At 30.7% G+C, this 16,663-nt stretch overlaps 2 protein-coding genes and 1 long non-coding RNA gene across 6 annotated transcripts; 2 read left to right on the top strand and 1 right to left on the bottom strand.

Moving 5' to 3' along the window:
- Positions 1-1,719: 1,719 nt before the first annotated feature.
- Positions 1,720-7,707, bottom strand: AspRS (aspartyl-tRNA synthetase). 4 transcript variants are annotated; one of them, XM_089076183.1, is made up of 13 exons: positions 7,552-7,707; positions 6,467-6,627; positions 6,213-6,250; positions 5,665-5,749; positions 5,318-5,495; positions 5,147-5,249; positions 4,749-5,070; positions 4,525-4,696; positions 3,974-4,121; positions 3,710-3,899; positions 3,296-3,376; positions 3,112-3,223; positions 1,720-1,951 (listed from the first exon to the last, which is right to left on the bottom strand). In XM_089076183.1, the coding sequence occupies exons 2-13, from the start codon at positions 6,506-6,508 to the stop codon at positions 1,788-1,790; spliced, it is 1,635 nt and encodes a 544-aa protein (XP_088932309.1). In that variant the 5' UTR covers positions 6,509-6,627; positions 7,552-7,707; the 3' UTR covers positions 1,720-1,787. The 4 variants fall into 4 exon arrangements, with proteins under 4 accessions (XP_088932309.1, XP_088932308.1, XP_011630534.2 ...); XM_089076182.1 differs by having other exon boundaries at positions 6,467-6,728; positions 7,552-7,698; XM_011632232.2 differs by lacking the exon at positions 6,467-6,627 and having other exon boundaries at positions 7,552-7,683.
- On the top strand, positions 4,002-5,285 carry LOC148936789 (uncharacterized). Its single transcript, XR_016139076.1, has 2 exons — positions 4,002-4,141; positions 4,498-5,285. It is a non-coding gene; the product is annotated as an uncharacterized LOC148936789 (long non-coding RNA).
- LOC148936788 (uncharacterized) lies at positions 7,664-10,851 on the top strand. The gene is made up of 4 exons (XM_089076179.1): positions 7,664-7,668; positions 8,925-9,328; positions 9,360-9,585; positions 9,649-10,851. The coding sequence occupies exons 1-4, from the start codon at positions 7,664-7,666 to the stop codon at positions 9,863-9,865; spliced, it is 852 nt and encodes a 283-aa protein (XP_088932305.1). The 3' UTR covers positions 9,866-10,851.
- Positions 10,852-16,663: the final 5,812 nt, after the last annotated feature.

Here is a 16,663-nt window from a genome sequence, read left to right as displayed (position 1 = left end):
GTTGGCAAATTTATTGAGAACTTGCATCAAACAAACACATGTTTTATTTACATGTAACATATATAAAATTTATATATACATATATATTAACGTATTTATTTATTTATTTATTTATAGACGTAATCTTATTTTTCAAGTGATTTTGTTTTTCTTAATGAAATTTTGTCATGAGTTATAAATCTTGTAAAGTAACCTTTACGTAATCAAATTACTTTCTATGTATCGCAAGTTTTTTCCTATTTTATTTTCCATCTTTCTATCTTCCTATCTCTCTTGTTATCTCTTGTTTCTATTCTTTTATATTTTATTTTTTCTTTCTTTCTATTTTTTTCTTTTTATTCTTCAATTTCTTTCTAGACTTTTCCTACCTGTTTTCTTTCCATTTATCCTTTTTACTATCCTTTCTGTCTCTACTCTCTATATTTTTCTATACATTTATTCATTGAAAATGCAACACGTTGTGTTGTGACAAACATTTTTTTGACGAAGATACCACTACCTCTCGCGGTTTCCATTGAGCAACAATATGTACGTAATCTATTAATGAATGCAATAAAATTGCTATTACAATAATACTTTCTTTTATTACATTTACTTTTTTACTTTTTTTTTTTTAATGTTATTTATACTTGCAATTGACGAAATAAAAAGTGTACTCACTGAATAGTTACAAGACAAATAACATTGAAGTTAATTTTTAATCATTTTCTGTATTAAAAACAAGACGTTTTCTTATATTAAAAATAAAGCTTTTTTTAAGAAAAATGCGTACATATTGACCAAGAGTGGATTTTTACTTTATTTATTTACTCCTGCTTTTCTAATATATCATAATTTTCTAATACATTTATATTTACTTTAAATATTTATTCATTGGAAAATATATAACTATATTTGTCTTATTAATTAATAATTACATTTATTTTATTAAATTTATGATATATATATATATATATATTCCTTTCTTTATTTATTAAAAAAATTAATGTAATTAATTTTATATATATATGTGTGTGTGTGTGTGTGTGTGTGTGTGTGTGTGTGTGTGTGTGTGTGTGTGTGAGTGAGTGAGTGAGTGAGAGAGCGGAGAGAACAGGCGTAGCACGAAGAATCGTGCTTGCTTTAGCTATCACTTGAGAAAGAAAAAGGATAAGGAACAAAGAGAAAGAATCAGCAGTACAGCTGTTTCACTGCTCGACGCTAATCGAAGTGACGCGACTCGACGCGAGCACACGTACACGGGCTGCTCGCTTGTGGTATGCTGCAAACTTTCCGAATCTGGCAGCTCTGCTGTGCGTTCCCATCTCGAGGGAGAACATTTCGGGAATTACCGAGCCTCAAATGAGACTTCCCTTCCTGTCTTCCTGCCATTTCCTGACGAGATCACGGAGAATGGTACTTCCTCTCCAAAGCTAGGGTAGATGCCTAAGTGCTTTAACTCTGTAAATATTTTTCCATCCTTGGAAATACCTTTCTATCTCGATAACCTTCATCGCTGTGATACGCCAGCTCATACACACGCATGCACTTCCACTCATCTTACCGCCTTGTATAGAACTACTGGTAATACAATAAATGTGATATTTCTTTTGATAATCAGTGCATTAACAAGTTCGGATCTCCTCTTTTCCTGAATTCTGGCAACGAGCTAATCCGCGACGTCGGGAAATATGCAAAATGAAAGGAGAAAAAAAAAAGAAAAAAAACATAACATACATATTCAAAGTAAAAGATTTTATTCGAGTCCTCTCAGTATATTTATTAAATGAAATTGAATAATAAGTTTCTCAAGGAGTAAGCCGTTTGGGATCACGCGGAAACATAGACACTTTGCGAATATTGTCCAGGCCGAGATATAGCATTACCACACGCTCCATGCCTATACCACCACCAGCATGTGGCGGGCAGCCATATCTGAAGGCGTCAATATATGATTTGATTTTTTCAATATCTAAAACAAAATTTTGCTATTAGTCAAATCATTAGTCAAATTTTTTATTTAAAAATAAAATACGTGAGAAATGTATTGTACTTTGCTGCTGTAAGTAAGTAGGTAAGTAACAAGATTCTACAAGTAAAAAAAATATATATATATATATATATATATATATATATATATATATAATGTGTATATTCAGGATGTGCCAAAACTACCGCATTTCCTTTTAAGAGCAGATTCTTTGGAACATTCTAAGACGAAAATCCTAATACGAAAATGTCGAGGTTATAATAGTTTTTAAATTATTGGCGATTAAAGTTCAACTAATAACAAGAGCTGATATTTCGCGCGCTTAGGTATGGTATGGCAAGTAGTACAGGTTCCATCACGAGGGTCCTCTTATAACATCGAGAATATCACAGAAATATACAATGACTTCTTATTAAGAAATTATTTCTGTCTCGGAACTTATTTGTATATTACACAATTAATATCGCAACATAACATCGCAAAATATCTGTTCAATAACGAGACATATTGTACTATGTAATAACTCAAAAAAATTCATTACAATGTTTATTTATCTCATATGGTAATATCAAAATGGTACAATCAGTTCAGATAAAAAAAATTATTGCAGTTTATCGCTTATAAACTTATGTATATTTGTTAAAATAATTATTAATAAAAATATAGATTGGTAATTTGATATAAGTGCATTAAAATCAAATATTTAACATAATAATATTATCACAAAGAGTTTACTATCTGAACTGATTGTACCATTTTGCCATTATATGAGGTAAATAAATATAACGAATTTTTTTGACAACTATCACATAGTACAATATATCATTATTGAACAGATATTTTGCGATGTTTTGTTGCGATATTAATAATATAATATACAAATAAATTCCGAACCAGAAATAATTTAAAAATTATTATAACCTCGACATTTTCGTATCAGGATTTTCATCTTAGAATGTTCCAAAGAATTTGCTCTTAAAAGGAAATGCGGTAGTTTTGGAACACCCTATGCATATATATATATATATATATATATATATAAAAAACGGAAAAAATTACGTATGAAATATATCCATCGTTCGCAAAGAATTTTGAAAAGCAAATCATAACTTTAAGAATACTTATGTAAACATTTTACTCACCAATTCCGTGATGTTTAGCGCGTTCGGTAAGAAAATTCGGATCATGAATACGTTGTGCGCCAGATATGATCTCTTCGCCCCTCATAAACATATCGTATGAATTGGATGCTTTCTATAACAAAATATTGACAATTATTAAAGAAATATCAAAAGCGAGAATATATACCGTATGATTATACAATACCGGGTTATTTGGATCCGGCATAGTATAGAAAGGTCTTACAGCAAGAGGATATTTGTCCAAAATGTAAAAGTCAGTATCATACTGAAAGAAAAAAAAAACATTTTTAATATTTATTATTTAATATTATTTTATATTTATTATTTATTATTTATTTAAGACACAAAGACATTTAAAATGCATATAATAAATTGAAAAATAAATTTGATTATAAATTAACGATAATGGCAATAAATTAGTCAAAACATTTTACTTTTTAAGATTCTTTAAATTTCCTGTTATTTTATATTTGTGCCTTTTGTAATATTCATTTTATCTTGATTATCGTTTATTTCATATACATTCTATATTCTATATTCTTCTATACATTTTAAAATTATTCAGTACTTTAAAACTATTCAATACTTCAGTACTTACTTTGCTTTTAACAAGTTTTCCCAAGAGTTTTTCATCCGGCGTCGATAAATCATCCTCTTCTCCCAGAGTCACGCCTGCTTCTGCTAACAGCTCAATTGCCTGTGGATATTCCAATCTCAAAGTTGGTTCGAGAAATTTAAAAGGTTCCACTGGATATTGTTGACTGACTACTGCTACATCGTCTGCATAACTGAATATGAAATTAAATTAATATCGTGAAAACATAAGACATACAAAGGACCGATGAATATAAATATAACTAACATGTCACGTAAGCCTTTAAACAATTCTGTAAACATCTGTCCAATGGTGTCCATTACTTCATGATAATGATATTTGAAAGCCATTTCTAGATCAAGACCTACAAATTCTGTCAAATGTCTGTGTGTATTGGAATCTTCCGCTCTGAAAACTAATAGCGATATTTTCTCGGTATGTATTGTTAAAAATATATACTTGAAAAATATTATTTTTGTACATGTCATGTTGTAAAAAATATTGTAAATATAATTAAAATATTCATCTACGTGCACGTATGCTATTAAAATAAGAATGAAACGTAGAGAAATGAAAAGTAGATAGAAAGATAGAAATCAAAAAGTTTAAAATATAAAAGATAAGTAAATTTTCTTTTCATAATATTTATACTTGATCAATTGGAAATTAATCAACCTTTTTATATTTCGAGTCAATCATAGTTTGTTGTATCTGCTAATAATTTGAAAAATTTAAGAAATTTGTGCATTCTATATACTAACAATTTTCAAATAAATAATTCTTATTTTTAGAGATTTTTCACTAGACATAAGATATACCTGCACCGATAGTAAAAACCTTGTCAAAATCAGCGGCAATCGCCATCTGTTTATACAATTGTGGTGATTGAGCTAGGTAAGCATTACTCTTGAAATAAGATACTGTAAATACATTTGCCCCACCTTCACTGGCTGCAGAAATGATTTTAGGTGTGTGAATTTCAACAAAGCCCTGCAAAGAATAATTGAAAGAAATAATTCAAAAAAAATTAAAACATACTTACCTTCTTCGTTAAAATGTCTCTAAAGAGTTTACAAACACCAGCTTCCACTCTGAAAATCGCTTGATTGGCTGGAGTACGTAAGTCCAGAACTCTATTATCTAGTCTAGTATCCTGATTTACTCGCACGTTCAGAGTTGTTTCATCTATCTCACCAACAGATCTTGCTGCGTCTTCTATTTGCAAAGGAAGTTGCGGTTTTGCAGCACTCACCACGAATATTTTCTCCAAATGAACTTCAATATCTTTTTGCGAACACGATTCAATTTTCAATGGTACAGGCATTACCACAGCCATGACATCGATTATAGATTCTTTTGTAATGCTAAATAACATAGAACGTCATATTAATATACTTTAATTCTATATTTCGGATCTTATGAGAATCTTTGAGAGTTTACTTAGATATAAATTTAATCATTTGTTTGCTGATTTTTTCATTTATAGAGACTAATCCCTGCACTGTGTAGGACTGTTGTCTTATCACAATAAAGCATTGTTTGCCTATAACATGAGGCATAAAATTAGTAGAAAATAGAATTTTTTTTTTATTTTTACAAAATATCATTTACCTTTTGCACGACTAGTATGTAAGCGACCTCTTAGCCAAATTGTTTGATTTTTCAAGCTTATATCTAAATCCTTGATTACTGTAAACTTCCTATCTTGGAACTTTTCCTTACTTTGAATCATATTCATTTGTCCATATTTTCCCACAGATACATCTTTAGTTTCATTTGTAGACTCTTGCTGGAAATGTTGAAATACATATTGAAATAACAGATAAAAATGCTGAATAATGTATGACTATTACATATTCTATAAATCTCTCATCAAATCTGTTTTTTTTTTCTATTTAATTAAGAGAAAATTATTTTATAATTTAATTTCATTTAACAAATAATGATTACAAACTTACAGACTGGGCATTTCTCTCCACCTTTTTTGCTGCTTTTTGTGCCTCCCTCTGCTGCTTTTTAAGTGCTTTTTTAGACATCTCATCTCTTTATAAATAAAAATAACATTTAAATATTTGCACATTGTTTTATTAGTAATAACAATGCTAAATAACCAATTATACAAGTACGAAATTAAACAAGAAGGGAAGGTGTGCATCACAGTAGGGCCTGACCACAAATCAGTTATGAAAATTTGTTTTGTGAAAAATATCATCTCAGTCAGGAATCGAACCTGAATCTTCTGCTTACCAAACAGGTATCTTATCCTTTCGACTACTGCATATAATGATATTCATCGCAATAACGTGGAAATAGCCATTAGAAAATGTATTAATCAATTTTTATTATATTAACAAACATTAATTCACATACAAAATAAAACATCTATTTTTTTCATCTATTTTGTTTTTAAAAAGCATAAAACTTACAATTTACAAATATTTAATAAAAAAATAAATTGTATAAGCAAATCAATTAATATGTGATAATAATAAAATTGATTTAATACCCTGTTAAAGAAGATTCCATTGGTTTATCTACACCCATCTGTAAAAAATTATATGCAAATTACATCATCTTTTAGATATATATAATATTTTCAAGATATATTGATATGCATCTAAAAATTTATTAAATATGTTTTGTATATAATTTAAAAATTATTGATGAGAATACACACACATATACACACACATACATACACACACCACGTATGATATACACACTCATCAACAGAATGTCAACAGAAAATGTTAAACTGACCTCAGTTATTAAAGTCCCATTCTGCTTACATTCTGTTGACATTCTGTGATTGACTAGCAACAGAAATCAAGCAAATCCTGTCAGATTGTGTTACACAGATCCTACTTGCTGCTAATCTGTCGGCAGACTGCAGCAAAGTCTGCCCAATTTCTGCTGTCAGTCTGCAGGCACAAAATGTCGACAGTTCTGTTAGGCTTCTAGCAACAATTTGCTGACATTGTCTGATATTATAGAGTCTGTTTGCAATCTGTTGTATTTCTAGCTATAAATTTATAATAGACTCTATTATCACGCATAATCTATCTATGTTTGGCTTGGGGTATGTATGTATGTATGTATGTATATATGTATGTATGTATGTATGTATGTATGTGTGTGTGTGTGTGTGTATGTGTGTGTGTGTGTGTGTGTGTGTGTGTGTGTGTGTGTGTGTGTGTGTGTGGTGTTCATTTTAATATTTTCTACATATTTTTTATACATTTTCATATTTATGAACACTTTAATATCTAAATATATATATATATATATATATATATATATATATATATATATATATATATATATTAAAGTGTTATAAAGTGTTAAAGTTTAATATTATATATTAAAGTTTATAAATATAAAAATGTATAAAAAATATGTAGAAAATATTAAAATGAGCATTATTAATTACTATTAATAATATTTATAATCAAATGTAAAATATTAAAATATAAAATTATATCATAATAGTAACATATGCAAGATAACCTTTATACGTTAATAACTTAAATTATTTAATATACATTTTTAACCATTCTCAACGTATTACATAAATTTTTCTTTTCTTTCAATTTGATGACTTCTGTCCGATATCTAATACATAAATGATAAATCTAATACATAAATGATAAATAATTCAAAATATACTATATATGAGATATTTCTTTATATATAAACCAGAGATTTTTTAAAGGAATTATGCTTTATTTAAATATTATATACGTGGTTAATCTAAGTAATCTTAAGTTATATCAGTAGTATTCATTGCATTAAGCAAATATCGATGAAAATAGAATATCACATAATATATAATATAATGTACATACATTAATTATTTGATAAAACCGACCACAGTATTATCAGTATGGACTAATGGACACTTTGTGTCGTAGTATTTTTGGGCTGCATTAGGCTGCATTCCAATATTCACTACCAGCAATGCTGTGAGTCCGTTCTAAAATATACTATAGTAAACTTTCGATGAGTTTGTGCAAGCATGTGACGTCATAGATTATGTTGTCACTTCCTGCTTTCATTACTGCGGCTGGCGAGATAAGAGGCCTATTCTTTTTGACTGAACTGACTGCACTAGTTCTCAGTTTATCTTTCTTCTTCCAGTGTAAGAAAGAAAAATAAACTATGAACTAGTGCAGCCAGTTTAACTGAAAAGAACAGAAGGCATCGCAGTAGAAAGATGACAGCCATGAAACTTTTAAAATTATGTTAAGCAACAGTGATGCGATTAGAGCACGAAACGATAAGAAAGTAAATAATACTATTATAATAATATATTATTATTATGATACAAAATAGATAATCTAACAAAGAATTGAATAATCAACAATTACTTTTCTGAACATTATTAACTTGTACAATTTGTAAGGAAGGCCCTCAGGGGCGTCAGCAAGTTTAAATTTTTTATTTTTCCTGCGCAATGCGTATTTTGATATTAACGCCTATTGGTTGAAAGAATACATCACCACGTGATGTATTGCGATTGGTTAAAAAAGGGGGAAGAAAAGAGAATAACAGGGGTACGGCAAAAAGTGAGTCATCCATTAATCGTGAAATAAAGAAGCAGTAAAAAAGAAGAGGTGTGTGTGATTGAATATGCCTTTTTCCCTTTGCCATCTCACGCAACCTGATAATAAACTATCGATTGCTATCAATTGCTACGATCAGAGTTAGAAGATTGTCCCTCTTGTCGTTTGACTCTCCGGAGAGTTCGCGGTAAATTTGGTTTTTAGCACTTGCGTTCTTACAAATTAATAATTTGTATAAATAATGGATACCTAAAAAAATAATAATTGTTAATAATAATGTTTCTGGAGGTGCGTCGATCGAAATCGCATGAGTAACACGTAGAAGTAAAAGCGCCCTCCAAAAAGGTAAAAAAAGGGAAGCAGAATTTTAGAAAAAAAGGAATAAAGATAACCAAGAGAAAGCGTGAAGAGAGAAATACAACGGAGAATAAAGGCAAGGAAATCTATGAAGAAATTAAAGAAAAAGAAGCAAGTCAAGGAGAAATATATAATATAAAGTTATATCATTATGTGGACAAAATAGCAGGAAAGGTAAGGTGATATCTAGTAATTCTCACCTGCAAGATCAAGATCGATAAAGCAGGAAGCAATGGACAGTGACAGAGGTAGGAAAAACAATTCGATCGATAAATCAGGAAGTGATAAATAAATAGCAGGAACGAACAAAGAACATCACAGGAAGAGAGAACGCCGACGAGGGAGAAAAGAGAAGGAAACAAAAAAAGAAAAACAATATTAGACCATCTAATACCAAGGTCGAGAGCGGGAAGTGAGGGGTCAATCGATATTTTAAACAAAAGAAGAAAAAACGAAGAGGAAGACAGAATCGAAATGAAAAAAGAGTTTTTAGAAAAATTCGAAAAAGCAAGGAAAATCACAAGATCATCACCAGGAAGAAAAACACATTATAAAGAAGAAAAAGGAAACGATAACGGAAACAAAGGGAGGTGCAAAAGAAGACAAAAATATGATGAAAGAAGACATAAGGACAATAAAAGAATTCATGAAAGAATTTATGAAAGACAACAGAGAAGAATTAAAAAATGCAATGGGAGAAATAAAAGCAATCAAGGATGAATAGAAAAGAAAAGAGGAAAAGTGGGAAAGAAGAATCAAGGAAGTTGAGAACAAAATAGAAAACCTGGTGATAGGAAATAAAGAAGATGAAGATCTACGAAAAAAAATTAGAAAATTAAAAGAGGCAAGAGAGAGACGAGAAAGAAGAAATAATATTGTAATAAAAAGATGCGAGGTGTCAAAAAGAGAATCATTGGAATCGGTTGTGGAAGAAATGTTAAAAAATAAACTCAAGTCGAAGTGATTGTAGAGGAAGCATACTGAACGAGAAGAGGGACAAACATGTAACAGTAAAAATTAAAGGCAAGGACCAGAAAAGAGAAATTATGATAAAGAAAAAGAATCTAAAAAGAACATATTTATAGATTTAACTTGGAAGGAGAGGCAGGTGCAGAAGGAAATACGCATGATAACGGAAGCGGAAAAAGAGAGGAGAGCCAAAGTGAAGATCGGTTATAGGAAGCTACAAGTTAACGAAAAGAAGTTTGTGTGGAAAGGGAAGGAGAGGTTAAAAGAATAAAATTTTTGAAACAGACAGAGCTCCGTGGGCTCATAGATAGTGAGCTGACGGAGGGAGAAAAAATCCACATAGCCATTCTGCCGGGGTCTGCGAGATCAGACCGCGAGGGAAGACGGGGCAGAAAAAAGAAAGCAGAGAGGCAGAAGAGAGACAAAACACAAGAGCAGTGACACAGAAATACAGGAAAGGAATACAAGAAAGAAGATGAAAATGAAGGAAATAAAAATATAGAAATAGATACAGAAACAAGAAAACTTAAAATTGGTTTCTGGAATGTTGCAGGATTGGACAACAAAGACGCGCAATTTTGGAAATATATCAAAGAGTTCGACATAATCGGAATAGTCGAAACGTGGATAAAAAAAAACGTTAGTATAAATTAAAAGAACGTATGTCGGAGAATTTCAACTGGGAGTGTCAGCAAGAAAGAGAAGAATAAAGGAAGAGCGATAGGAGAAATCATCACATACAGGAGTAAAGAAGAATGAAGAGGAGAACAGAACAGAAATAAAGGAAAAAAGGACTGAAGAAATATATGTAAAGAGAGTAATTATAGGAAAAATAAATGGAAAATAATAACAGTATAATAATCGAGTATATAATAATCGAGAAATAACCAAAATTATGACAGAAATAAAAATTTTAATACCCGAAAATAACGAAGGAAATCTTTTAATAAGAAGAGACTTCAATGTCAGAATAAGAAAAGAAGGAACGCTTATTTGGGGAGACCACAGAGATGAGATAGGCAGAAAATCAAGGGACATTAAACATCGAGAGTAAGAAATTTCTAGAAGAGATAGAAGAGAGAGAATGGGACATTCTAAATGATAATATAACTGAAAATGAAGAAGGAGAATTTATGTACATGCAAGAGGCAACTCAGTAATAGATTATGCATTAGAAAACATTGAGAAGAAACAAGAGAACAAACAAGAGAAAAGACTGAAAAGCTGTTAGTTAAAGAGAGAACAGAATCAGACCATTTGCCAATTTGTATATATATATTTGTATATATATATATATATATATATATATATATATATATATATATATACAGGCAAAAGATAAAATACGCGCTCTGGATACAGGACAAAAAGACAGGGGTATAAACTTTAAGCAACAAATATGTATAAAAGAAAGAATTAAGAAGTTCAGAGAAATTTTAAGTTCCCAGAAATTTAAAGAAACAAACCTGGAAGATATATGGAGGGAGCTAAAAGAAGAGATAAAAGCAGCTACACAGGAAAAAGAAATATTTATTAAAGAAAGAACACTAGGTGAAAAAAAGTGGTAGAATAAAGAATGCAAAGAGAAGAAGAGAAAACTCAGGAGATTTTTCAGAAGAGCAAAAAGGACAGAAAACTATTAGAAGAATATAAATATCACAGACAACAATATCAGAATTTCTGCAAGAACAGGAAAGAAAAATTTAGAAAAAAAGAAGAAGAAGAAATAAGGAAAATCAGTACGGAAATGGAAGCATGGAAATACATAAACATGGAAAAAAGAAAAAGAGAAAATATTTCAAGACGAATCACACAAGAGGAATAAAGACAACATTTTATGGGATTTCTCCAGCGAATAGAGGAAAGAAAAATGACAACAAAAGAGGAAGAACAAATATCAAATGCAGGAGATGAGACCACCCTAACGGAAAATAAAGAAACTGAATCACATAAAGAAACTGAAGAAGAAGAAAGCCGCGGGCAAAGATGAAGTAAAAAGCGAAACCTAGTTATACAGATAAGGGAAAACGCAAGATTAAAGATCGTACAGAGAGTCTGGAGAGAAAAAGGTTTCCCAAATAGTTGGAGGAAGGGAGTGATAGTTCTTATATATTAGATGTACAAAAAAGTTCTGAGCTTTAGATTTCATACAATCGAAATAACAATTTAAATTTTATATATCTTTCCGCCCTTTTGCGGTTTTAAAACGTTGACATTTGGTCTTCTAAAATGCCATACGGATTGGCGTTTGATGCACATAACCTCAAAAATCAAAGTAGTGTTTATGATGGCATAACAAAAGAGTATATTCGATTTTCCATCCACTTCGCGTTTCATCTGAAAAAAAATGCTGCTGAAGCCACTGCAATGATTTGTGCTGCATATGGAGAGAACGCTGTAAGCCATACTATATGTAAAAAATGGTATCAAAAATTTCGCCAAGGAGATTTCAGTCTTGAAGATGAACCGCGTGCTGAACGCCCTCAAAAGATTGAAACGGACGAATTGCAAGCACTGCTATAATATAAACTCTGCGCAAACTGAAAAGGAACTTGTAAAACAGCTTGGCGTTACGCAGCAAACCATTTCCATACGTTTACATATGATGGGAAAGGTTCAGAAGGAAGGCAGATGGGTTCCGCATGAATTGTCCGAAGACAACAAAAATCGTCAGCGTGACACTGCACTCACTTTGCTTTCAAAGTTCCGGAAAAAAGATTTTCTGCACAAAATCATTACAGGCGATGAAAAGTGGATTCTTTATGATAACCCTAAACGTAGAAAATCATGGGTTGACCCTGGTCAACCTTTGACATCGACGCCAAAGCCCAATATCCACGTCAAGAAAGTTTTGCTCTCTATCTGGAATTGGAAAGGTGTGTTGTATTACGAGTTGTTACCGGGTGAAACAATCACGGCAGACCGCTACCAACAACAATTGACCAATTTGAGCGATGCATTAGAAGAAAAGAGGTCATTTACTGGCCAAGGACGTCGTAAAATGATCTTGCTTCATGACAATGCTCGATCACATGTTGCGAAAGCGACTCAGGACCATATCTTTGCGTTAGGCTGGGAACTTCTCTCGCACGCGGCGTATAGCCCAGACATGGCGCGTTCTGATTACTACCTATTCCGGTCGCTGCAGCATCATTTGGCTGATACATTTCGTGAGATTTGAAGACATACGAAAATGCATTGATGATTTTATCGCTTTAAAGCCGGTGAGCTTCTATCGTCAAGGAATTCGCAAGCTACTCGAAAGATGGCAAAAGGTCGTTGATGCAAACAGGGAATATTTCGCTGATTAATATTTTTTTGTTTTTGAATAAAGATTGAATTTTACAAAAAAAAGCTCAGAACTTTTTTGTATACCTAATATATTGAATTATTGAGATAATACTGAATTTACTCAAAATATCCCAGATATACTGCGAATATAATTGGCGAATATATTGAAGACATCTTGGAATATACTGGTAGAGCTATTTCAGTAACAAGATGATGTCATTATGAAAATGATTTAACGTCATTTTTCGTCATTCGATGTCAGTATACTAAAAAACAACGTAAAATAAATGTAACATTTGTCACGAAATGTTATTGTCATAAATATATTGTCACTTAATCGTCATTTTTAAGTTATTTTTAATGACTATAATACCACTCGTCTATTCTGAGAACATCTAACGGGATATCATACAAGTATATTCGAGATATTCTCCAAACATACGAAATACGTACCGGGACATACTGTGGAATGTACTTAGATCGTTACTACCTCACTAATCTAATCCCCAGTATGTACTGGAGAATATCTCGCAGTATGGCCATAGGATAAAAAATAATTTAAAAACAGTATTGTTGCGGCCGTGCGGTGTTCCGTTCGGCGCTGAAATTAATCAATATCAATCGATAAGAGTTTGAATAGAGGATCGGCCCTTGGCAACGCGTCGTTCTCCGACTGTTTTACAGATTTCACGGCCAGATTCCGCGGTGGCCGGACGCGTTTCTGTACCGTTGGTTTAATAAAGAGCGAACTTTTCTTTAAACAGTGTTCTTCCTTTCCGAAAGCGCTCCGCCGAGTATCGCGATCTCGGGAAGTAACGCCGCGAACGCGACAGTATTATAGTTAGAGAAGAAACAAAAAGACAGCTAAGAATAGAAGGATAAAAGAGCAATTCAATTTAAAGAAAAAATTAGGGAGAATTCGGATAATAAAATATTGATAGAGTGCTTTAGGAAATTAGAGAGAAACAGCGAAAATAAGAAGAGATGAAAGTCGGAAAGGGAAATGTATTTTGGAAGGACGGAATGTCGTGAAGAAAAGTTAAAAATCTTAGGAAGAACGCGAGGTTATGAGCATACTAATAACAAGGGACTTAGAAATACAAAAACAAATACAACATAACAAAATCCAAGATTCGAAATATGGGAAAAGATATAAAGAACTATGTATGTTAGGGATATCCGAATATTTAAGGGAAGATAGTCATAAAAATTTTCAAAGAATTATTGCGAAATTTAGATATGAAAACGAAGAATTAAGTAATAGATAATGACGCGAATAGGATAAGAACGTATGTTGTGCCATACTGAGATTGAAACATTAAAACATTTAGCGAAAATGTATAGTAAAGATAAGAAATTACATAAGAATAAGTCAGCAGCTAGGAGAAAAATGGAAAGGAATCAGTTGGATGAAGAAAATCGTAAAAACAAAGAAAGAGAACAAACCCAAAGAAAGTACGGAAAAGTAAGAAAATAGGCAGATAGCAAAGTCAGAAAGAGATTTAACCAAAATTAATAAGCTTAAGAAAATACTTATATATCATGTTAATACATCTTAAATTTATATATTGTTATGTAAGATCGATGTAGAATCCCTTTCAAAGCCGAAAGAAATAAATATATGTCTATCTAATAATAATGTTTCTAAAAAAAGTATTAAAATTTAAAATTTTAAATATTTCTTAAATGTTTAAATGTTTCTTAAATGTTTAAATGTTGAAACGTTTTAAATGTTTAAATGTTAAAACGTTTTAAATGTTTAAATGTTTCTTAAATGTTTAAAATGTTTCTTAAAATCGCTATCTGTTAAAGAATTAACTATATTTATGTAATTTTTACAACGTGGTTGTAATGTTAATATTTTTTTTTTAAATATAAAAACATAAAATAATATATTTTCGTCTTTTTCATCTGTAATATCTGATTCGGATGAATCAAATAATTTTATTGATTTAATTAAAATTGTAGTTGTTAGTGCCATACGTGTGTATATACATCTAGCGACTAAATAGTCATCTTGGCAGTACTGCGAATATTGTTTTACTATAGGCTGGAAAAAGCAATAGCAGTAATTACAGAACACATCATTTGCACTGCTTTGTGATGTCATGTTCGCAGCACTCGTAGAGACACTGGGTGCGTTCCTTTATTCACTCCGAGTGCTTATGCTATGACGTAATGGAAGTATACTGCAGCTATCGTTCCATTTTAATTTCGTGCGCTTTCTAACTGCTTCAAGATTATAAAACGGAACGCAGTTGCAGTATGTTTTCTGAAGCTCTAACTGAAATAATGGCTGACATCTAATATTAAAGAATATATAATTTTATTATATATATTAAATATAATATATATATATATATATATATATATATATATATAAAATTAATAATAATAAAAAATTAATAATAATAATAATAATTATTATTATAAATATTATAATTATATATTAATAATAATAAATAATTTCATTATATTATTATATTATTTCATATTATACGCTTTATTTTCCTCAGCATCAAGGTTATTTCAGTCTCCATGGAAGCAGCCATCTTTGTGCTCTGACTGCTTTACCTCGCAACAGAAAGTACGTCAAAATCAATGACGTCATACAATTCAAGTACTTTTGTAGTGCACTGTTCTTTATATCGGAACGCTATATCAGAACGTAGTACTGATAGTACTCGGAGTGAATAAAGGAACGCACCCACTATAATCAGAGACTAGCCACGAAAAAGCAATTTTCTATTGGTCCGCCATCTTTTGGCTATTCCCACTTATTTTCAAATACATTAACTACATTAATCTTAAATTGTAATATTATAATTTAAAAACATAAGCGTTTTAAAAGTAATAAAATGTGTATATTTATAAAACTTTATTTTACATAATTATATTACCAATTTATTAATATATATCCTTTAATTTTAAATTTAAAATTTTTTTTTCGCTATTTATCTTTTTCACCACGAGAGCAAAAATTAATATAATACTATTATACTACTGTTACACTATAATATTTTTAACTTTTTGACACACACACTTTCACACACTTGTTAAAACGATCCTCTGTGAAATCGATACAATGACAGCTATTCACAAAGTTAGTGCAGCGAGAGAACCCATCACGTCAATAAACTTCGAAAAAATTTCGAGAGATGCAAGTATCAATCATGCCTTTTTTAAAAAGAATTATTATACATATTTATTATTATTATAAACAAACTTTATTACAATATAAAATAAAATTTCAGTAAAAAAATGAACATTCACACATTTTTTACATTGATTTATCACAATTAATTAATTTATGACTATATTTTGCAATTTTAGTATCTCTATTATTTAATAATATATTATCACGCTTTCCACGTGTTTAATACACATGCACAATACACTTAAATCAATTCACATGCAAAATAAAAAAATCGCTATTGGTTAGAGTGAGATGATGTATATTTCTTTCTTTCTCGTTTCAGGATTTAGCCAAAACATGGCGGATCAGAATCTCTGATTGGCGGATCAAAGTTGCGGCCAGTTTAATTGTAGTATCTCTAAGCATTGGCAGTAAATATCGGAATGCAACCTTGATTTCTGTGTTAGTGTCGGTCCACAATAAGTATTTAATCTTTAAGTCGTAAGAAATTGACCAATCATAGTCGATTATTCTTTTCATATTCGATTATAATTGGTCAATTTCTTATTTCTTAAAGCTTACTTAAATCATCGATTGTGGACCGACACTTACGTAATCATTGCGCTCAATTTCGTCAATGGT

The sequence above is a fragment of the Pogonomyrmex barbatus genome, unplaced genomic scaffold, assembly GCF_055798465.1.
Source record: "Pogonomyrmex barbatus isolate J1 unplaced genomic scaffold, ASM5579846v1 scaffold2, whole genome shotgun sequence".
Lineage (NCBI taxonomy): Eukaryota > Metazoa > Arthropoda > Insecta > Hymenoptera > Formicidae > Pogonomyrmex > Pogonomyrmex barbatus.
Note: the sequence above shows the minus strand (reverse complement) of the source record. Positions and strands in the feature narration are given on the sequence as shown.

Bases quoted from the DNA above. Each gene is read 5' to 3' on its own strand.
- AspRS (XM_089076183.1), bottom strand. From the start codon at position 6,508: ATGTCAACAGAATGTAAGCAGAATGGGACTTTAATAACTGAG. The intron at 6,251-6,466 runs GTCAGTTTAACA...AATTTTTTACAG, and splicing joins ATGGGACTTTAATAACTGAG to ATGGGTGTAGATAAACCAAT. The intron at 5,250-5,317 runs GTAAATGATATT...CTCATGTTATAG, and splicing joins ACATACTAGTCGTGCAAAAG to GCAAACAATGCTTTATTGTG.
- LOC148936788 (XM_089076179.1), top strand. The intron at 9,329-9,359 runs AAAGCAATCAAG...AGAAAAGAAAAG, and splicing joins AAAATGCAATGGGAGAAATA to AGGAAAAGTGGGAAAGAAGA. The intron at 9,586-9,648 runs GTGATTGTAGAG...TAAAAATTAAAG, and splicing joins AAAAATAAACTCAAGTCGAA to GCAAGGACCAGAAAAGAGAA.